Source organism: Patella vulgata, chromosome 9 (assembly GCF_932274485.2).
Source record: "Patella vulgata chromosome 9, xgPatVulg1.2, whole genome shotgun sequence".
NCBI lineage: Eukaryota > Metazoa > Mollusca > Gastropoda > Patellidae > Patella > Patella vulgata.
Genome location: NC_065887.2, coordinates 35,442,055 through 35,465,314, shown reverse-complemented (window position 1 = coordinate 35,465,314; position 23,260 = coordinate 35,442,055). Strand labels below are relative to the sequence as shown.

The following is a 23,260-nucleotide window of genomic DNA, read 5'->3' as shown; positions in this document are numbered from 1 at the left end:
CGAAGAGGTTAATCTAAATAGGTATCATGGACAATAATCTGCAAGAATAGCCATATCGTATATCTCGACATTAAATTGGTGCAGATTAAAACTTTGATGGTGTATTGCTCTTTTCTCAGAACGTTTTTATCCCTATTCAAGATGTCAGCACAATGAGTACAAGCTCTGGCATATCAAACTCATAGCAAAAATATCCTTATATCAGGTAAGGCCATCAACATTCATTTATAACATAAATAAAAGAAGCAAACTAACAATAAAATATAACTTTACTTTTTCCATAAAACATTTGTTGGCCATCTTTTATAATCATTAATATCTAAAGGATTTGAGTTAGTATTAACTAAATATGGTTTATACTTGTGAAGTGTCATAAAGTTAATAATTTCAATGGCTGATACAGGATTTTTGACGTGTTGAAACCACTCCATAAGAACATAAGGAATGTCTAACGTAGCAAAAAAGTTATTACCCCCTTTTAATACACTGTTTTCGTGCGATTCCACGTCCATTTTCATAAAAGCCTTTTTAAATGGTATTAAAGGTAATAAATCATCTAAAAATACTGTATCAATAATATTTGGATTGAAAGACGTTCCACTTGATGCATTTACAGGATGAACTCTAGTCCCACCGATATTTCCAGGGTCTTTTATAAACGTAACTTTTTTCCTGGAATCGGACAAAGCTACATAAAATACTTTGACCAACGAGTTATAGTTATTTAATTCGATGGATTTACATAAACGTAAAACATTCTCTTGTAACGGATCAACAGCTATCGCCATTCTTCCCATTTTTCCCGCCAATAATGAGAATTGGCCAATGTGTGAGCCAATATCTAGGAGATTTAAATCTGTATCACTCGCCAAGTAATGATGTATAAGATTCATTATATCCCTTTCCCATACACCATGCTTTTTAATTGAACCAGAAACCCACCGATCAACTTTAATATCGTGTATAAAAATGTTCAGGCTTCCGGCAGGAGTCCGTAAACTCGCTGAATCAAATTGAATAGGGCCACTACAGAAATTGTTCCACTCGGACCACCTTGTAGAATTCCAGCGCAAAATCTCCGCAGTTGTTCGCGCGGAAGTGGTTACTTTAGATTTTTGTGATTTACTTGCAACAATCAGTGGAATAGCCATAGTTACTACATTCGAATTAGTTAAATTTGTCGTTTTTATTTGACGTTCTTTGGACATGAAAACATTAGTTATTCCCATAGTAGATCTTGACATGTATTGGAATGTAATGGTCAGGACGGCACCCAGCAAAATTAATAAAGCGCTACGTATGCGCGTCAGGGCACCCATAACTATATTCTGGTGGTCGTGTAGCTGTGCTTTACTGAAAATAAAAGAGATGTGCATTAATATTATTATACCTGTCTTATTCTGATATAAACCCTATTTATCATTGATAACTGTAACAAATAATACACAGCCTTACTGTCATCAATGACTTTATCATAATACTTTAAAATAGATTTAAAGAAATTATAAAATTGATTAGTAAACCTACAACTATACGACCAAATGAACAATCCTATAGCTAATTTGAAAATTAAAAAACAAAAAATAACCGTCTGACATAAGGCATAAGGGATGTAGTAGTGTTTGGAACGTTCACAAGTTTGGCAGACCCAAGAACAGGGAGACAGATGGACGCAGGTGAGGACAATATAATTAGTCCAGATTAAATGTGAGCGTATATAATAACCTGTAATGTAAAGCGTAAAAATGAAAATATCCCCGGAAAGAATAATGTCCGTCTCCATTGTTATCAAACTCTTAATTTAATATTCCCATTTACTAAATAATCACCACATCGATTTTTATTATATTCACAAACTCATAAACATTCTGCGTCGTCGGTCACCTTTTGTGCATAATTAAATGTAAAAACTATACCATGTAGACTTGTTAAGCGTTTACAATGTTTCGGTGACAATAACAATATCTTCGCAATAAAAATAACGTGCTACTGTATTGTTATCAAACTCCCAATTAATATATTCTCATTAATATTCCACAAAATGGATTCTGCGTCGTTGGCATCTTTTGTGCATAATTGATGGAGAAAATCCAGATGACACGAACATCTGTTGTCTTGTTAAAACTGTAAAATTACACGAAATTACTACGTGAAATGAAACATATTGTTTTGTTAAAAAAAAACCCAATAAAATGTATATTTATTAGCAACAATCACGTTTATTGGGTTGATGAAATAACCAATTGATATTTTCGTATCCTCAATCGACATCTCAGTGATTGAGACAAACTAAATCTGGAATTATCTGATTGCCAGTTCAAGTTTGATGAAATCAAATGGTATGGGGTTTAACCTCCTGAACCAACAGGGATAATGAATACGAGCATTTGCCGTGCAGTCTACAACGAGGAAATATTGCCCAGGCAGCGGCCTTTCCACCTACACTTCATTGATTTCCAACTGTCAGGAGTTCTTTAACGTGCTTACCAAATTGTTTCATTGTATGATAAAGACTGGAGAAACCTAGTCGAAACTTTGTTCAGTAATAAGCAGTAATTGTATTCCATTATAGAATTGTGAACTGTATATGCTTACCAATGTTTACACGTGACCTCTTGCTCTATAAATCAATGTTTAAGTACCTTTACTCTACAAGTATCGAATCATTCAATATACATTTTTAATACGCATATATAATTACACTACTATGGCAAAAAGAAACGCTGTTCTTTATACCGTTACTGGGGCGCCCCGTGTGTAAAATTTTCTAAGATGCAGACCACATTTACTGTTCTTGTGAGGACTTGTACCGGGGGTGTGGGTGGAATTAATGCTTTGCATCAATGAAATTGAATCACAGTATGATCCTATTAATTCATAGGAAATTGACGTCAAAGAGGGCATTTTTACTCTGTGAAAGAGGGTGTTAGATTTCCCTCTTTAAAAAGCTCAGTGTGTATGTATGCCTACGTAATTTGGAGACGATGATGTCATTGTCAACTGCCAAATTTCCTTAACAAAAACTTGGCAAGCTCCCAATCTGATTAAAATACAGATCTACATTTCGTTTCGTTTTTTATACTTTCGATGATCTCTACTGCATGAAGATCTGATCAGTTTTAGTGGGAGGTTGTGTCAGGGTCATACGAGCGGCTTTTAACCTATGACGTCAGACATTTGATTAACCAATCAGCGTTGATGTTGCTAGTGGAATACGTACAGTTCGTTCCGTGCATCGCACGCCAAGAACTCGCTGCAACAGACCGTTTCATTGGTTAATCCCTCACATCAACCTGAACACGGATTATATAACAACTCTTCTAGGTCCTAGTGTAGTAAAGGCAAGTAAAACGAAATTTTGAAATATAAAAAAAACGAAACGAAATAGGAACTGCGTTTTAAACAGATTGACAAACCCTGTGTTAAGCTTGCATACATTCACCAATATTATTTTTGTGAGTAAAATGATTTGTCTTACGGTACTGTGATGCCCTTAGATTACGTGTTCATTTATTATTGGGTTTGCATTTTTATACCATGGCGAAATGAGAAATTTTGGGTAAAAGATTCTCCCGAATCGACGAATATATGATTAGAATGCCATATACTGTCTATGGTAACACAACCTTTTTTGATCTTACAAAATGACGAATGTGACTATCATGAACTTTGACCCTTATGAACGTCAGAGTTACCCCCAGTAACATTTGAACTGGTTTGGTAAATTTCAATCGCGTTACCCCCACAAGCTTTGAACATATTTCAAATTTTGTGTAAAAGGCAGGGGGGGAGGGGGGTAACTCCGGAACGGAAGGTCTGGTGCACACCAAAATTGACTCATCCAATATCTTTTGATCCTGAAAACAGTTTATGTTTCGTCTAAATCTAGAGAGTCCACAACCTTAGTATAGGCCTACGCATTACACGCTTTCCCACTATTTGCGTAATGGGGAGTGGCCTTTTTGACGGGAAATTTCGGCCCGATTTTCATGAAACTCGAACTCTACCATGATTATAATGTATAGCAGCGATATTGAACGGTTTTTAAAATAATAAAAATTTCCTCCTCTAGAGGCCACACAAGCTAAAAAAATTAATTATAGTACAACCAGGGGCAACATATGCCAATATCGAAAGGAACCGGGATCTTTGGGATATAAACATAAAATTGAGATAAAAATTGTAACCTCAGGGGCAATAATCCGAGCCAATATCGAAAGGAAATTTAATTTGACAGAGCATGCACCATCAGTAAATTAACACATTAGATCAACCAAATTAAATAATTTGTTTTTGACTTTTTGACTGTAATCAAAGCGAGTTCGTCCCTTTATCCCCCATAATGCAGCCTGTGTACATCGAGTATAATGCGTTGATTTGATATGCGATTATTTCCACACCACATCATATTAAATAAATTCAAATCATATATTCTCACATTCAGATTTTAAAAAAAGCATTTATATACCTTATTAGATATTCATTACGAGAGTGTTCTAAAATCCCTTCTTCATTCCACAGTGCTGTTTATATAGTTTATAGTTATCAACAATTAGACATATGTTATAATAAACTAGCCATACAGTAAATCCACTACCTGTCTGTCACACAGATTGATGAACTGACACGACGAGTTTCAACACAGAATCAGACGAAGACATTAATAACGCCACGTGCACCTATTGTCGTCAAAAAACCCACAAACAATATAACGGTGAAGAATTATTCTGCAAAATGTTCATAAATAATGTTAAATCAATGAATTTTATACGTGGTTTCCATTGGCGTCGCCAATAGTTTTATTTACCATAATTATGTTAAATGTTGAAATCTTATCCTGATAGAATAAAATCAATATGTCTTATCCTTGTCCCAAGATGGATTTGTTGACAAGATCAATAAATGACAATGTCATCTCAGTTAATACCAAGACAAAATATATTAATCACCACATTATCAAAACATTGACAATCTGTTTGTCTATAAGCCTGCTATATTTTAGGAATTGGCCTTGAAGAATAGTACTTTTAACTTAAACATACACTATGCAAGAGCCAAATTTCCCTGTTGCAGGTCTTTCTTTAGACCTTAAATGTTACATAAACTATTAATTAGACATTTATTAACAAAACAAGACCATAATCGACTCTCAATGGCATCGGATACTCGAGATTTTCACTAGATTAAAACGGTTCGCCATTTAAAAATTTAATTTAAAATTGGGAAAGCGAGTCTAAGTCCAGATTATACCAGTGCCCTGGTTACCACTGTGCACACATTTTGTCAAAACTACAAATAATAAAAACTTGGCTGAAAATGAAGTAATTTGAATGAAATTTTTAATATTTTCTTTTTTTATCATCTATTTTTAAATTATTATAGCAAGAATGACCAACTCTTTATTAAAATTAACTAATGTATCTTTAAAGTAGCAACTAACGTGGACAATCTGTATATGAATTGACATTTAAACATACATTCTGCAAGGGCTAAATCTGCCTATTGCAGGTCTTTCTTTAGGCCTGAAATGTTATCTAAATTATTAATTAGACATTAATTAACTTATCCAGACCATAATCAACTCTCGATGGCATCACTAGCCTGCGAAGTTTATTGGATTAGGTTTCCGATTTGCTGTTCGACTCCCATACATAATTTAATCATGAACTGGATAATCGAGACTATGTTTTTAATCATGAACTGGATACTCGAGACTATGTTTTTTTATCCTACCGACTTTAGAAATGATGATCGCGGCTAGACCGAAAATTCAATCGCTAAAATCTCGGTTCATAGTGGATCTATTTGACTGAAATTTTCAGCAAATTCCCTTTATCGTATCTAGTTTTTAACTATTATAGTGAGAACTGTCAGCTCTTTATCTAATCCCCCATAATGTATCTTTAAGAATAGTACAATAATAATATGTACCTTACTTTCAAACTTACATGACGTAACTAACATGGAAATGAAATGGGGTTTAACGTTTCTACGCTGACTGGAATTAAGACGGGCATACGGGAAATTTTGTCCGGACAGCGGCACTAAAGCTAACACTTATAATTGATAATTTTAATCTTAATGCCTGGGTGAGGGTCTTGTACACGTGTTGAAGGTCCTCTGAATATATCACATGCAACTTCACTGCCGTTCATTACTGTAACAAAACCATTCGTTAATTTATCTCATGCTACAATATCGTCGTGCCCAATTCTACATTTGACGAGTGTGTTCCGTACAATATGGAGAACATATCCCGAGGCGGACATTAAAGTGCTTTTTCTTTTTTGTTTTTTTGCTTTACAAACAAAGCTTCACTCATAATGTTTAACGGAAAATATAGTTGCTAAGGGATATAGAATGACCACGCTTCCACAATGTAATGGCAGTACGTATCATGTCTGGACAAGGTGGTTGATACTGAACGTTGTGTACCTACGATGTAAAGATCCCTCGAATTTCACATTTAACATGGATCTGATCCATGTATTAATATTAACACATTACAAGGCTTCCAAATAAAGAACCAAAGCAAACCGATACATAATTATCTGGTCAGTGTGTGACGTGTAAGGGGTCGATTAACTGCACAATAGAAGTATGTTTACGCCCTCGGGGAACAGGATACCATCACATATATCACATTATTACGACAAACAAACACATACAATATAAGAAACTATTATTATTATAATTGCTGACTGTTCTGATTGATTAATTATCTGCAGATTTATAGTAAAAGGCTATGAACGTCACTTGAGAGGTTGTAACAGTTGAAATAAAATGAAACGAAATGGGGTTTAACGTCCTACTGTTCTGCTATTACTGAACGAATGAAGACGCGCTTACACCATACATTATGCTATGACGGAAAATTTGCCCGGGTAGCGTGTAGTAATATTGGGTAATTTATGCAAAATAATTACATTAGGCGAATAGCCTATAAGTGCACCCGAGGACATGATTTATAACTTTGATAATTACATATGTCCTTTGTCTTCTCCACTGTAAAAATATTAACTTAATGGTATGAGTTTATTTGAAAACGCAAATAAAATTGTATATGAAATATTGTGAAAATAACAGGAAATGGGATCTAGGGCCAAGGACAAATTCTTATGGTCCAGATAGTAGAATTACCATTACGTCATTAGGCTTAGTAACCAATCATAATTAATTACGCAAATATTTGACCAATTGATAATTGATAGCAGAAGTCCAGGCATAGAAAACGCCAGACCTCTGCGACGTTAGATCAGACATCATGCAGATGCTTTAGACCACCATTTGAAGATGTAGTGATTTTCAAAAGTCTAGCCACGCCACAAGAGTGGGGTGTAGAGAATGATTTTATGTATAGCATTGTTGTAACCTATGTATCAAGTGCTTAACATAAAATGTTACAATGAACTGTTATATCGAATTCCAACTGCCAATGGATCTTTTACGTGCGCGCCAATGTGTACACGGGACCTCGACTTTTTTCGCCCTATCCGAACGACTTGACAGCTGTCCTTGTCAGGCCATCCGTCCTGCACTACTGACAAGGGGAAACACCATCTGAAAATTCCGAATGAACTTTTTTCGGCCAACACCGGGATCGAAACCGCTACCTCCAGGCTAGCGAGCCAGTGTCTTATTCACTTAGCCACCGTTTCCCCCGAATCTCTGAAAGGAAAATCAGTACAAAAATGATTTATTCACGTTCAGTATTTATAAAGATATAATGAATTGACAATTGGGCAACATTTAGCATATTCTGCAGACTATAAAACTGGTTATGATCAAAACGAGCGTAAATTAAAACGCCCACATTAGTCAAAACGAATAAACATGTGGTTAAAATTTATCTAAAATGCAATCTATTCAATCACTAATATTTTGGTTTCGTTTTTGGTTTATGGGACCTGCATTTTGTCCAAACCGAAGGACTATGCATTATTCCTCGCCAGGCCCTCCGTCCTTCATCACTGACAAGGGGAAACCCTTGTTCATGAGCCAGCGCCTTGCTCACTGAGTCTGAGTGGACGTACATTCCATTTTCAGAAACTAAATCACAATTCGCACAATGTGCTTATCTGATCTGAAGGCACGTGGTAGCCTACATAAAAATGTAACTTCAACAACAACAAGAATAGGTCTGTCGACCTACCTAGATTTAAGCCCCATGTTTATACCCTGCAATGCCTAAGAATATGGAGGAGCACACGAGATTACCCGTGTACACCAGTCCGTACGTCCAGCGTGGTTAAATTTGGTGTTACCCTTATGGGCCTGTCACACTATAACGTTTTAGACAACTTACTCCGACGTATGAAATAATTATCCAGCACGCTGGCATACGCTGAAGCTGAATTAAAAAATCAAGAGGACGTTCCTTTTGGACGCATATATAACGTACTTCTAACGCACTGAATGACGTATGAGTAACTTATTCAAACTTACCCCACAGCGTAAACTTATGCGGAACTCATGCACAACGTTAGTCTAACTTATGCTTAACTTATGCATAGCGTGTTGGAGCGTACTTCGACGATCACGTGACGTCAGATATAAAAGCGGAGCAAAGCCGTATATAGATATGCCCGGCGCCATACATATGAAAAATACAGTTTTTGAATTTTTGTCAAATTCGGTTTTCGGCACATATCGCCTCTATAACCAGTTTGCGTTTGAAAAATTTAAAAATAAATTATTTATTCCCCCACCACTAAAATACACTGATTACGAAATATCGCTCTCCGAAAATTCCTGGTTTCTTTTGCAATTCATTTGCGGCAAGACGTTATCACTCCCCGCCTATGTATAAATAATATCAATCTGTCTAATATATAAACCACACAAATTTAACAGATACAAATGCATGTTATTCCACAGGTAGACAGACAGGGTCCCCTTTGAAGGGGCTCAGTAAACGGGACGCATTTGGTTTAGAGTTTGTTCTCAACCAGTATCAAACATATATCGTATCTGGGATTTGTTACAAATCGCCTCTAGCATGTTCCACACAACCCAACATTTATCGGCACCGGAATTAAGGGTATATATCTTTGTTTCTAACGCTTACTGGGAACACGTCACGGAAACTACAATAAAAAACTTGTTTACAAAAACATTCTAAAGAGTGAAAACTGAGATATTTCAAGCTTTACTGTATTTAAAGAAATAATTTAGATCAGCCGACTGAAACCCCATCTCCGCAAACAAGTGTTCAATCTATAAAAGCATACATTCCTACAAAATGTTTCTTTAGTCAAGTGAAACAAGGGTGGGGTGAGTAAATTCGTGGTAACAAGTCTGAATAGGCTAATGGGACAATATAACAAGTTCGCCTTGATGTTGACAAATACGTAAGACGATATGAACACCAACTAAAAAGATATATAATGTGATTCCGCTGCAAGGTGATCTATATGCATATATGCAGCATACATAATTAAAATCTAAATCCAAGTTAAAACAACTGTATCTATTTATAATTAAGTCTTAAGTCGAACTGAATAAATTATATGATTAAAACATATATTGGTGGTTAACAGTGTGTAACTAAAAACTAAAATTGGATCTTTATTATTGCCAATGATTTAATGTACCTTGAATTTTCTACACTAAGTCTATCGCATCTAGATATTTAATGCGCGTTTACAGTATATTCATTTAAGACAAACTTGGTTATTTTGGGATTGATATATCGTAAATTCATCTTCATTTGACGAACTACATCCAAACTACAGTGTAAACACGGTTTAGAGACTGTATCTGAACTACAGGGTACATCATGGTTTAGATACTCTATCTGAACTACAGGGTACATCGAACTACAGGGTACATCATGGTTTAGAGAGTCTATCCGAACTACAGTTCACGTGATTATTTAGAGAGGCTTTATCCGAACTACAAGATACATCCCGGTTTAGAGACTCAATCTGAACTACATGGTACATCATGGTTTAGAGACACTATCTAATATCCAACCGGAAAAATGACCATTTCAAAATATATCTTCAAATTCAGAGATAGCGAAAATCATATAAAAGACATAGCAAAAGTCATATCTTACGTATCTTACGAGATGTCCTTTTATTACCAAATTTATGTTGTTGTTTTTTAATGGCATTATATTACCAAATTCGGCAGTCATTTTGAAAGAAATGCCCGGCACCATATGAAAAATACACTTCTTTAATTGATGTTTGTCAAATTCGATTTTTCCGCACATTTAGCGTGCATAACCACGATATATACCATTATAATATTACCAAATTTGGCAGCCATTATGAAAGATATGCCCGGCAACATATAAAAAATACATTTTTTTAATTGATGTTTGTGAAATTCGATTTTTCGGCACATTTCGCTTGCATAACCACGCTATATAGCATTATAATATTACCTAATTTGGCAGCCATTATGAAAGAAATGCCCGGCAACATATAAAAAATACATTTTTTTAATTGATGTTTGTCAAATTCGATTGTTCGGCACATTTCGCTTGCATAACCACTCTGTGTTTGGGGAATTTAAAAAGAAATCATTTATCCTCCCAACAGTAAATAGTAAAACACACTGATTACGAAATATCGCTCTCAGATTTTTAGTATGATTTTGTCTGACATATTTATCACTGAACCAAACTGCATTGGTTTCTTTTGCATTTTTTAAGGGTAAAACGTTATTCCCCCCCCCCCCCCCCTAATACTGCAAGAATAAAATGAAACATTTTGGTAAGTAAAGCTGTATGACGCCATGACATCATAGCTTTTATCGCGTCATAATTGGGGACCAAAATGCCGCCTGGAAATGAGTTGTCGTAACTTTCCCAATATAGGGCTTTGAAGCGGAGGTTCTTTAGAACCACAAGTCATTATTGAAGTGGAAGTCGATCGATCAACATGCCTCAAAAAAAATCAAGGAAAGTTGCAGGAAGGGGTCGACCTAAGCAATCTTCATCCTTGCCACCTCCACCCTCGTCCCAATCTTCATCTGACCACCATTCTGACGATGATAGCCAATATCGCCCTCGTGCGGATCTAGGGTGACCATCTTTGCTTGATCATATTGCGGGGCATTATCTTTAAAAAAAACTGAGGCAGTATGCATAGTAATGTTCATACATAGTTACTTCACTTTTCGACCTAGCAACAATAGACAATAAAGCTATGAACTATTCACACAAGCTTGGTTTGTATTTCATACGATATTTATCATGAATGTTTTAGGATAATAATACATAGCAACATTATAAATATAAATACATAGCAACAAGTCATATAATATCCATATCAGCTTGTTTTGTATTCGTTGTGCCATGTATGAAATCAGTATCATCTTGCATTTCGAAAAAACGAAAACCATTTCTTTCAAATAAGATATATAAATTATTATTTTTTGCGACTGAACCGTTTGAAAGGATACGCGAACTTGAATGAAGTTTTTAATCAAATGACTGCCAAATTATCATCCATGTAGATTAATCGTTTATCGCTAAAATTAAATCATGCCGAAACGACGATAACTCCTCTCAGAATGAAGTATTTTGACCGAAATTTTCAACATATTCCCCCTTCATTATCTATTTTGTAAACTATAATTGCGAGAACTGTCAGCTCTTTTATCTAAATGTTACATATGTATCTTTAACTTTCCCTGATTGATCACCAGTGTCATGCTATATTACTGATACTCAATAAAATCAAGTCTATAATATAGATTAAAATAACCCGATGCCAACTAGGTCATTTCCGGACTAATACATGGTTCAATTTTATTTTAATAATTCGCTTGTGTATAGGGGTCTTTAGCAGTTGGTGGAACCCGGGGCACCCGGCGAAAACCCACGAGGTTGGACAAGTTACTATACTCCTTGTCACGTACAACCGGGGAATCAACCACGCCAGTTGACTCATTGAAAGATCTTATGATACAGCGCGCACATGCTAACCATTCGACCATCCAACCCCACCTTCAAATAGCTTTCCACTGTACATAAAATAGAAATGCCTGGCGTTCGGTCACGGCAAATGCCGCAGTATTCAGCTAATATTCTCGGTTGCTGTGATTCACCGTGTAACAAATACTAGTATTTATTTACTTTTATTACTCTTTGGGTAAGGGGGGGGGGGGGGCGATTGGTTAACTTCTGTCATTGAGTAAACTGGCGTGGTTTCGATTTCTCACTTGTACGTGACAAGGAATAGGTTCGCCGTCTAACCTCGTGGATTTTCTCCTGCTCCACTGGTTACCCCCAAAGCTATGGCAAACATTTAGTGCAAACGAAATATAGTGTGTCTCTTTCTCTCTCTTCTCTCTCTCCCTCGACTGTTTTGAGTTTGAAATGGGCCAGTGGCAATAATTGGCTTTGGTAGTTTATTCCACAGAAAAGGTTCAGTGGTTCAGCGTAGGAGAAACGCTCGTTTTCCAAGTTAATATTTGGAGATTTTAGAAGATGTACTGTCTGAGAACTGAGATTTCTACTGGTAGTTCAGATCTTTACAATATTTGTTTTTAACATAAGATGTGGATTAAAAATGTTTATTTAATTTTATTTTCTTGGAGTATGGAGGCGACCGGGGTGTTGCAGTGCAAGAGAAGGGTATGGGTGTCACTGTTATATAAATTATATTCGTTGATTTTTGTCTTGGTGGCGAGCAATATTTTCAATTTCTTATATTTATATTTCTTTAAAGGTAAACGAAATGGGGTTTAACGTCCGACAGGGCTTATGAAGACAGCCATACGCCAAATCGTGTCCTAAAGATGAGTGAAATTCTGCCTGGGACCAGCGCTAATCCAGCTGCCAAGGACTCTTTTACGTCTCATCCGAATGAGTATACGTTGTCCAAGGCCTCCTGTCCTGCACCAGTGGCAAGGGGTACCACGCGGGTGGATTTCGGTGGATTTTCAGTATGGTGCATAGGGAAAGGTCATCTACAAGTTGGTACCGAAAGACCTTCCAAAGGAATTTGTGGTGGGTTTGTCAGTATTTTGACTAGACTAATACTCAAAAAGACTATCGCGAGACTAGATTCGCGCATATTACTGTAATAGAAGTCTTCTGTGTGAGCAATTGCGGGACATTTTGGCTGGTTTTCGGGACGAGGGACTTGGAAACATTTTGAGGGACTGTCCCGCGAAATGCGGGACGGGTGGTCACCCTATGCGGATCTAATGCGTCCTCAGTAGTATCTGTGGCGGAATCTGAGGCCTTGACGTCCTCTCAAGCCTTTAACGACAAGCAGGCCTCTCATGGACCGCCATGATTGTAGACTTCTGCACATGCTCATCTCTACACACGTTTCAAACACGTTCAGTAAGTTCTAAGGACGTCAGAAGTACGTTGCCTATGTTAGAAATATGTTACGCGTACGTTGCTCAATTGCCCTGCTGGTAGCCGACGTATGCCAACTTATGAGTAACTTAAATGTAACGTGCGTGAACGCGTGCAGAACTTACCTGTCTAACCTGTAAGAAATACGTCAGCATACGCTGAAAATTTTATGCATGCACAAAATTTTGGGCGGCGTTCGGCGTACAACAACTTATACCATCGTATTTTAGCGTGCTCGTAACTTGTTAAAAGCGTACCCATAACGTATGCAACGTACACCAGCGTGTTTGCTAAATTTCTCATACGTCGGCATACGCTGATGCTATACGTCAATGTGTGACAGCCCCATAAGTGACATAGTAATGAAAACTGACAGATCTTAGATATAGTCCAGAACAGTGGTATAATTCACCATATTCGCCAGATATTCCGGGGATGTACCTACGGAGTGACTGACATGTCTTGGTAACTACTAATTGACGGGAGGAGAGAGAGAGAGAGAGAGAGAGAGAGAGAGAGAGGTGGGGTGGGGCGCAGAGTACCATCGACTCGAAACAAACTAAGTCATTTTTGAACAAACAGTTATTTCTCCGATCCGATCTCTATTAAAATTGTAATCAACATGAAAGGTGCGAGTGTGAAACCAAGCCTAAATAATTGTACGGAATGATATCAGAAATCATTATCAACTTAAATTGATATAATTATTAAAGATACAGTATGGGAGATTCGATAACGAGTTGGCAGTTCTCACTATAATAGTTAAAAACTAGATAGTGTAACGGCAATTTGCTAAAAAAAATATTCATTCAAATTGATCCACTATGAACCGAGAACCAAGCGGTTGAAATTTCCGGCTAGCCTTGATCATCATTACTAAAGTCAGTACGATAAACAGCATAGTCTCGATTATCCATTTAATCGTTAAATCGTGAAGGAAAGTTATGCAGTAAATCGGCTCATAATCCACTAAAGAACGCGGGCTTGCGATGCCATCTAGAGTTGATTATGGTCTGGATAGGTTAATTAATGTCTAATTAAGAATTTAGATAACATTTAAGGCCTAAAGAAAGACCTGCAATAGACAGATTTAGCTCTTGCATAATGTATTAACTCTGTACATTTTCATCCATTTTATTATATTTATATAATATGTATGTGTTTGCCATTTTAACTATGTACAAATTATTTAGGGGGTGCTGTGTTACATAGGTTAAGCTCGCCCCCAATCCCATTCAGACAACCTTAATAAAAATATTGTTTTTTTAAAAAAAAAAAAACAAAAAAAAAACAACTTAAAGAAGCTAAGTCTCTAATTCAATATCATCCAAAGTCTTCGACATTGAAAACACAAATTATTTGTCAATTCAAATCAACATTGAAGTTGTGAACTTACCGGGAAAAGATGGGCTTCTGATATCCAATATTTAAGACAAAATGAACATGTTACCATTGCTACACGAATCTTGTACCATAACCGGTTTCAGTGCCATTTGTAACAAGAGACTCGAAGAACGAAGCTAGACATATTTCACAAGTCATGTCAAACGGTTACGACATATTCTTATCGGGAAAGCATGCGCAATAAATACTATCGGTGTAGACTGGAATAACCAGACAGTGCCAGACTCTAGAGATTGCGATTGAGACTTCTGGCGTATTTCGCCGAACATAACTGATTAGAAATTACAGGAAAAACAGTTATGATTGAATGTAAATCAGTTTATATACATTCATATTACATTATAATATGCGTTGCTACCCATTTGTGTCAATTTCTAGGTCTCAAATATTAGCGATTTAGCTTCCTTAAGAATGAAATTTCTAGTGGTCAGTGGATTTAAGAAGAGAATAATGATGATTTGCACCGAATGACCCCTAATTAAAAACCTAAGTTAGGTTCTGGTTGATTGGGTCTTGATTGATGCCGGCAATAACATGACATAGATCTATGTTTTAAATGACTATTAGCATGAAGGAAGTGCGCAGTAATTAATGTATCACAGTTACTATCAGAGATCAAGAGAAAACTTAGCATTCCGGCCATATTGTACTGCTTGTTTATGGGTATTGGTCAAATCTACTGGTCTTATATAAGTTCATTTGCCACCAAAATATTCATTCTTAAATAAGTTAGTGGTTGCGAATCCTATGATCATTCCCTACATTTTACACCTTGTTTCAATGTCACACCTTTCATGTTGATTCAATTTCTAATTAGAGGTCATTCGATGCAAACTAACATTATCATCTTTTTAAGTACACAGACAACGAGAAATTTCATTCTGAAGTTGATGATGATGATGACAAAACAGTACACCTTTAATAATGTATTATAACAATATTACTTATATTCTCTGTCACCACAGGGGGATCACGTGGCTAAGTGGGTAAGACGCTAGCTCGCTAGCCTGGAGGTCGGGTGTTCGATCCCTGCATTGGCCGAGAAAGTTCATCCAGATTTTCCGGCGTGGTTCTCCCTTGTCAGAGATGCAGGACGGAGGGGCTGACAAGGAAAGCTGTCTAGTCGTTCGGATTGGATGAAAAACCGAGGTCCCGTGTACACATTGGCGTGCACGTAAAAGATCCCTTGGCAGTTGGAATTCGATATAAGAGTAGGCCGTAGTGCCGCTGTCCGGGCAAAATTTCCCTCATAGCACACTGTATGGCGTATGCCCGTCTTCATTAGCCCAGGTTAGGAGCAGAACAGTAGGACGTTAAAACTCCATTTCATTTCATTTCTGTCACCACAGAGTTCTTGATGTGGAAATTTACACGGACAATATTTATTTATGGCTAGGGATATGATATCATATCTTTCTTATCTAAATTAGATCCTGCTTATATATATATATATATATATATATTATAACCAGGATATAATATATATAACCAGGATATAATTTAGAAAAGAAAGATATGATATATCCCTAGCCATAAATAAATATTTCTGTGTAAATTTCCACATCAAGAACTCGTAGTATTATTCTTACAATTTCTCGTACAATAGGGGCCACAAGGCAAGAAGTTAGGCCCGATATACGCGAACATCAAACCGAGATCTTTGGTACATAAACATATAATATTAAGTTTTTTTCAAAACCGGATACAAATCGTTAGAGGGACCACAGCTTTCGATCCGATTATCACAAAATTCAAACCCAGGGTGTAACGGTGTATATTTAAACGGTTTTTAAAATCGGGTATAAACTGTAATTTTTGGTACACCCGGGGTCCATAATCTAGGAGGTTACGGACCGATATGTGCGAATATGGAAAGAAACAAAAATCCGTGGAATATAGACATATATTTTAAGTTTGATCAAAATCTTGGTATTATATACTTTTATACTATTTGCGAACGAGGAGCGGGCAGTTTCAATCCGATTTTCATGAAATTCTAACTCAACCATCATAAGGGTGGAATGGTGATATGTTAGAACAGCTTTTAATATTGGATAAAATGCCAATATCAAAAGGAACCGCGTGTCCACAAATAAATTGTGGGCTGACAGGGGCGACTCAATACACGTCCACTTGAAAATATGGGCGTACAAAAATAGCTCAGCATGATAAAACTTGGTTTTTGGAAGACTAAACAACTGATATCAAAGACTTTATATGAAATGAGATTTTTATTTAAGAAATTAAAATGTTAAGTTATTTGATACTCCCACTGGCCGGTTAATAGTTGTCAACGCTTATGTAATTTATATTAGGGCAATGCTACTCAAGACGGACATGTTGTTTAGATCAGCATACCAAGCAATTAAAATCAGTGAACCGGACCAAACCCAAACATCCAAAATTTAGCACTTTTTCCTAGATAGTCCTAGCACTGTGTACAGCATTTGATAGATTGTTTAAAGGCTCAATACCACTCTTGTTGTAACTGAATAATATGTCCTAATCTTTATTCTGGTCAACAAATTGTACTATTTTAGAATATTTCAATTAATTGATGATACAAATTTCATCTTAACACACCTCATTTAGAAATTTTGAAAAATTCAACATAATGGTTTGAAACGTTTAACGTAAACCTTTTCAAATGAAACTTCGATTTAAAAATATTTTCGAACCCTCTGGACAAGTAACATAGGATGTAATTGATAATTTACACAACAGGTAGGACACTTAAACATCTAGTACTTAGATGGAGATATTATTTATTTTCTGGAGAGTTCAAGCCAGCAAGAGTGTTATTGTCCCTTTAACAGAAGACCCAATCAGCATACTCATAACAAACATTATTCACTTAATCAAAAATATGCAAAACTTAGTTTAAACATACATTATGCAAGAGCTAAATCTGATTATTGCAAGTCTTTATTTAGGCTTCAGATGTCATAGAAATTACAAATTAGATCTTTATTTATACAACAAGCACAAAATCAACTCTGTAGACCCACGGATGGCTTGGATTTAAACAGGATTTCATTGATTGATTAAATTTTTAAATGGCGTCGTAAGCGGAGATTAACCGTTACTTTGACGTCACACTCTCCCGGAAATTTTAGATCGCGGCTAAATGGTAGAGTGTACGAAGCGAGGCCGCTGTTGAGCGAGGCCGCATGTCAATCAATTTGATTGAAAATTAGATATATACGGCCTTGATATTATGTTTAGTTGTGGTTAAAATGAGAGTTTGGATGTCGGTATTTTTTGTCACTTGCGTTTACAGAAAAATTGTGGAAATTGATAAACATCGCAGCTAACATCACCCCAGTTGAATTGCAGCCCCATTGGATCACTGTTTGAATGTTTCCTATTTGTCTGCTTCGGGAGTTACGTAGGCCTATAATACCAGTTACAGTACAGGAGTACACACAAGTTTGTGAAGTTTCAATTGGTTCGTCCTTAAAAGTCCAATAACTCTGTAAATAATCAGCATTATGCTACGATAAAACGAAATATCGTTAAAATAAAGCACCAATAACGTTTATATCGAGCACGTTTACAAAGATTTTAAGACAAGATAATAACTCTGTAAATAGGCGTAGACGTTCGATAAAATTAGTAAAAAGCCTAATTGCGCTTAATCTGTCGGTTCTAAAATATATGATCAACCCAATTACATAATTAGCCGACATCAAAGAGCTTAACTCCTTTAATTCAAATAGAGCAACTTTAATAATCAATACATTTATTATTGTTGTATTAAAATAGTAGGCCTATGTGTACATCGAGTATATTTATATGCGTTGATTTGATATGTGATTATTTCCACACCACATCATATTAAAGGCTCAATACCACTCTTGCTGTAACTGAATAATATGTCCCAATCTTTATTCTGGTCAACAAATTGCACTATTTTACAATATTCCAATTAATTGATGATACAAATTTCACCTTAACATACCTAATTTAAAAAAATTGGAAAAATTCAACTAAAGGATTTGAAAAGCCTGACGTAAAACTTTTCAAATGTGACTTGGATTTAAAAATATTTTTGAACCCTCTGGACATGTAAAATATGATTTAATGGATAATTTACACAACAGGTAAGACAATAACACATCTAGACTTAGAATAAGGCTATTTTTTATTTTCTGGAGCTGTCAAGCCAGCAAGAGTGTTATTGTCCCTTTAAATGAATTCAAATCATATATTCACACATTCAGATTAAAAAAAAGCATTTATATACCTTATTAGATATTCATTACGAGAGTGTTCTAAAATCCCTTCTTCATCCCACAGTTATCAACAATTAGACATATGTTATAATAAACTAGCCATACTGTAAATCCACTACCTGTCTGTCACACAGAGTGATGGAAGGTCACCGTGATGATTGACAGGCTATTTTGATGCGTTGACCGCTGACAAGGTAATAAATCATTTAAAACAGCAGGTACGGTAATGGAGTATAACATTACAACTTTGTCCATCTATACCTCAATAAAATATAAAATATAGTTTTAGACTGCCTGTTTTTTTTTTATACATTTCACCGACGTGTTTACTTTAAAATTAAAAATGAACTATTTTTATTTAATTGACCTTGATGGAAACACTGGGTCAATATAAAGGACTTTGCAATGGTTGAATTGCTGTCCAAAAATCAGGTATCATTACGCCGTAATGTAATCAGGTTCAGTAAAAGTGAAAAATACAGCAAAGAATTATATTTATTTATTTGTGCATGTAAGAAAGGATTGGGTGATAAATAAAATCTCCAACGAGTCTTTTTTGAGATCAAAAAATATCAACACTCGTCGATAAAGTAAAAAAAAAAAAAAAAAAACCGGCAGAGCCTCGTTTTTGTTAATTTATCGACTTGTGTTGATATTTTTTGATCTCAAAAAAGACTCGTAGGAGATTCTCTCTATATATAGCTATCTCAGCGATTTAGCACATAATCTATACTTTGAACAGTCTGAACTGTATTGTCAAATATCAACTCGATATTGTTTTACTAGTCGGCATCGATTATCACTAAAGTGGATGTATACTCGATTAAATCTTTCAAAGATGCATTATGAACATATTGAAAAATTCAATCAAATTATCCGCCCAACTCTCATCCGAGCGCAATTTATGTTACAAAGTGGTTGTCGTGCAAGGTACGTCGACATCTTGCAAGAAGAGATGGACAGAGAACAGGGGAAATCAATAGGACTCTCATTGTCCCAATGCTTCACTTTTCATTTGAAAAAAAAGGCGAGTTTTGATTCGCACCAAAATCGAACTCATTCAAGATCTTTTGATCCTACTTGTTAGTTTTAAAAGAAGATTTGATGCGCATTATGCTGTCCCTTGCCAGGCCCCCCGTTACAACAAAGGAGGGGCGCGGTACACCGGAAAATCCCGTCAAACTATCTCGGCCAACACAGGCATCTGACACGGGACCTACAGGCTAGCAAGCTAACGTATTCTGGAACAAAAGATTTTTGGAATGCTGATTATCGATAGGTTCGTTGAATGTTAAAAAATAAATAATAATAAAAACATGACCTATTCTCGAACATATTTGATAGTTTTTTATACAACCCAATCATACACTTGTACATTAATTTCAACATCTAGTAGATAGCCGAATGGTTAGCACGTGCGCGCTGTATCATAAGGTCTGTCATTGAGTTAGCTAGGGTGGTTTCGATTCCTCGGATGTACGGGACAAGGAGTAGGGTCATCTGTCCAACCTTGTGGGTTTCCTCCGGGTCCTCCGGTTTCCTCCCACTGCTACAGGCCCCTACGCGCAAGCGAATTATTGAAATAAAACTGAACCAAGTGTACCATAATGGGTTTCAGTGCTATTTGTAAGAAGAGACACGAAGAACGAGGCTAGACATATTCAACAAGTCATGTCAAACGGCGACGCCATATTTTTATCTGGAGGGCATGAGCAATAAATATTACCGGTGTAGACTGGAATAACCAGACGCTAGAGATTGCCATTCGATTGAGACCTCCGGCGTATTCGCCGAACATAACTGATTTGAAATTAGAGTAAAAACGGAAACGATTGAATGTAAATCAGTTTATATACATTCATATTACATTATTATATGCGTTGCTACCCATTTGTGTCAATTTCTAGTCCCAAATATTAGCGATTTAAATTAGTTCCTTTAAAGCCTGGCTGAACAGAGAGATAATTCATTCTCAGTTGTTACTTCCATAACAAAATAATCAATTCGAAAACGTCCCAGTATTATACAGTTTAATGAGACAAATTTTGAATTGTTTTTTGTATTTACCCCCCCCCCCTTTTTCTTATTCAGTTGATTTATTGTTAATCAACTATTTCGTGAAACCGAGCAAACTGAAACTATCTAAAATATTAATTTTACAGGCGTAATCCTCCATACGGAAATACGTTTTATGAGATCCTGGATCATGACCCCCCACTATTCTAATGTAAGGCGATTAAAATGCATAGAAACGCGTACACTAACAGATTGGCTTGACATCATTGATATATCAGCATGTGGCTATGACATTTTATTTGTTAAAAATCCCGAAGGACAAAGTGTTTTTATTTTATTTTATCAACAGTTTGTATGCACGTAAAACATAGAAAAAATGTAACAAAAAAGCAAACATTAACAATAAAACTCCACCGATTACAACACGCTATAAACAAAAAAGACAAATAGACTAAAATGAATTTGTACACGTGGTATGAACACGTAAAAACGCTCCAAATTTGTACACTCAATATCGTTCCCAATAATCAACATACTTCTTTGTACGGCTACTATACTGTATAGATAAAATTGTTTTATGTTTATATTTTTAAAAATATACACCTCTTTCGACCATTACATATCAAAGGATCGACTTGTGTCATTTGTTTAAGCATCTTATCCTCACCCAGTTTTCCTGAGTTTGTAAATATCTAGAAGAGAGTATATTTATAAATATAATTCACAATGAACGATTGAGAAATAGACGGTCAAATGAGATATTAGACTGCTGATGTCTGCCTCACCTTTAATATTATTAAACCTGAATTATTATTGATAATCAGGTTAATCAAATAGATCTGTATTATTAACGCAATGAAGAGAGATAAAATATATACTCACAGAAGTTTGTCCGTCTATACTACTGTATTATACAATTTAAAACTGGGATAGAATAATATAAAGCCACGCCCATACTGGGTTTTATCAATAACCAATACAAATTTTCAACCGGTTAGGAAAAATAATGGATTGGAAATCGATATTGATTCGATTGCTCTATGTTAGTCACAATATCAACTGTCAAAACAATAAGCCCTTAATCGATTATCTCAACGTAGAAATAGTTTACCTGTATCCAGACGACGTCTTCCATTAGAATGTCACTATACCTGGCGTGAGTACAGGTTTTATGGTATATTATGGTGCTCTGTTTCGGCCACTTCGAGCTTGACACAGAGAGAAATGGTGTTTAACGTCCTCTCAACACAAACTAGGTCATTTCGGGACTAACATATGGTTCAGTTTTATTTCAAAAATTCGCTTGCACGTAGGGGTCTTAAGCAGCGAGAGGACAGGCCACCCTACCCCTTGTCACGTACAGGCGGGGAATCGAAACCACGCCAATTGACTCAATGAAAAACCTTATGATGCAACGAGCACACGTTAAGCCGTCGGGTTGCCAGTTAGTGATACCCTGACATTTTTGCCCAGTGCTTGCCCGGTGGTCAACGTTTGATTTAAATAAGTGACATCGCTTTTTCCCCACCGTAGCTAAGCATTTTGGAATACGATGCGCGACGAGTGGAGTATCTGAAATAAAACTCCTTACTAAAGGGACATATTGATGGTAAATGATAATTTCTCTGGCTAATAATACAATCTAATTTTGTTGAACATGTAGGAAAATGGTAGAAAGAAAAGTGTACATGTAGATTTGTAGCTCGGAAATAGGAAGAGAACTTAATTTACCCAATAAATATATAAAACGGTTATTTATAACTAATCAAACAGTAAGTGTCATCAAATTAGTGACAGCTGAGACTGAATAAACGCAACAGATGATTCGTATATAAAATAATATTATAATGCATTTAATCAAGCAAACTACGCTATATGAATTTGATTTCTTTTAAATATTTTTATTATATATATCAAATTGACATATTTTATGTTTTAACGAACGAATTTTGAGTATAATTATCTTATTATAGTATTCATTACTTTATAAATAGAAGAAGATGTAATTCTCTTTACTGTCACACGTTTTAAGGTAAAGGAAACCTAAACCTTGATTTATAGTTTAAGGGTCGCTCGGGGCTGTTAAAATTAAATCTGTAAAAAAATTGATGAAATATATAGCCGTGCACAATGTTTAGTGGTTTTCGTTGAGCATAAAGAACTCTCGTTCCAAAATACCCTTCAAGTATAACCCAGGAGAATAAACCAAGCCGATCTAGATATTTATGGCAACTGCTCCTACACTGTGTTGAATTGATACAATAAAATCTTGGCGACT

General features: G+C 35.9%; 1 protein-coding gene across 4 annotated transcripts; it reads right to left on the bottom strand.

Moving 5' to 3' along the window:
• Positions 1-251: 251 nt before the first annotated feature.
• On the bottom strand, positions 252-22,150 carry LOC126832318 (uncharacterized). 4 transcript variants are annotated; one of them, XM_050563067.1, is made up of 2 exons: positions 22,094-22,150; positions 252-1,353 (listed from the first exon to the last, which is right to left on the bottom strand). In XM_050563067.1, the coding sequence occupies exon 2, from the start codon at positions 1,317-1,319 to the stop codon at positions 270-272; it is 1,050 nt and encodes a 349-aa protein (XP_050419024.1). In that variant the 5' UTR covers positions 1,320-1,353; positions 22,094-22,150; the 3' UTR covers positions 252-269. The 4 variants fall into 4 exon arrangements, with proteins under 4 accessions (XP_050419024.1, XP_050419025.1, XP_050419022.1 ...); XM_050563068.1 differs by lacking the exon at positions 22,094-22,150 and adding an exon at positions 21,865-21,946; XM_050563065.2 differs by lacking the exon at positions 22,094-22,150 and adding an exon at positions 18,978-19,178.
• Between the last annotated feature and the right edge of the window lie 1,110 nt (positions 22,151-23,260).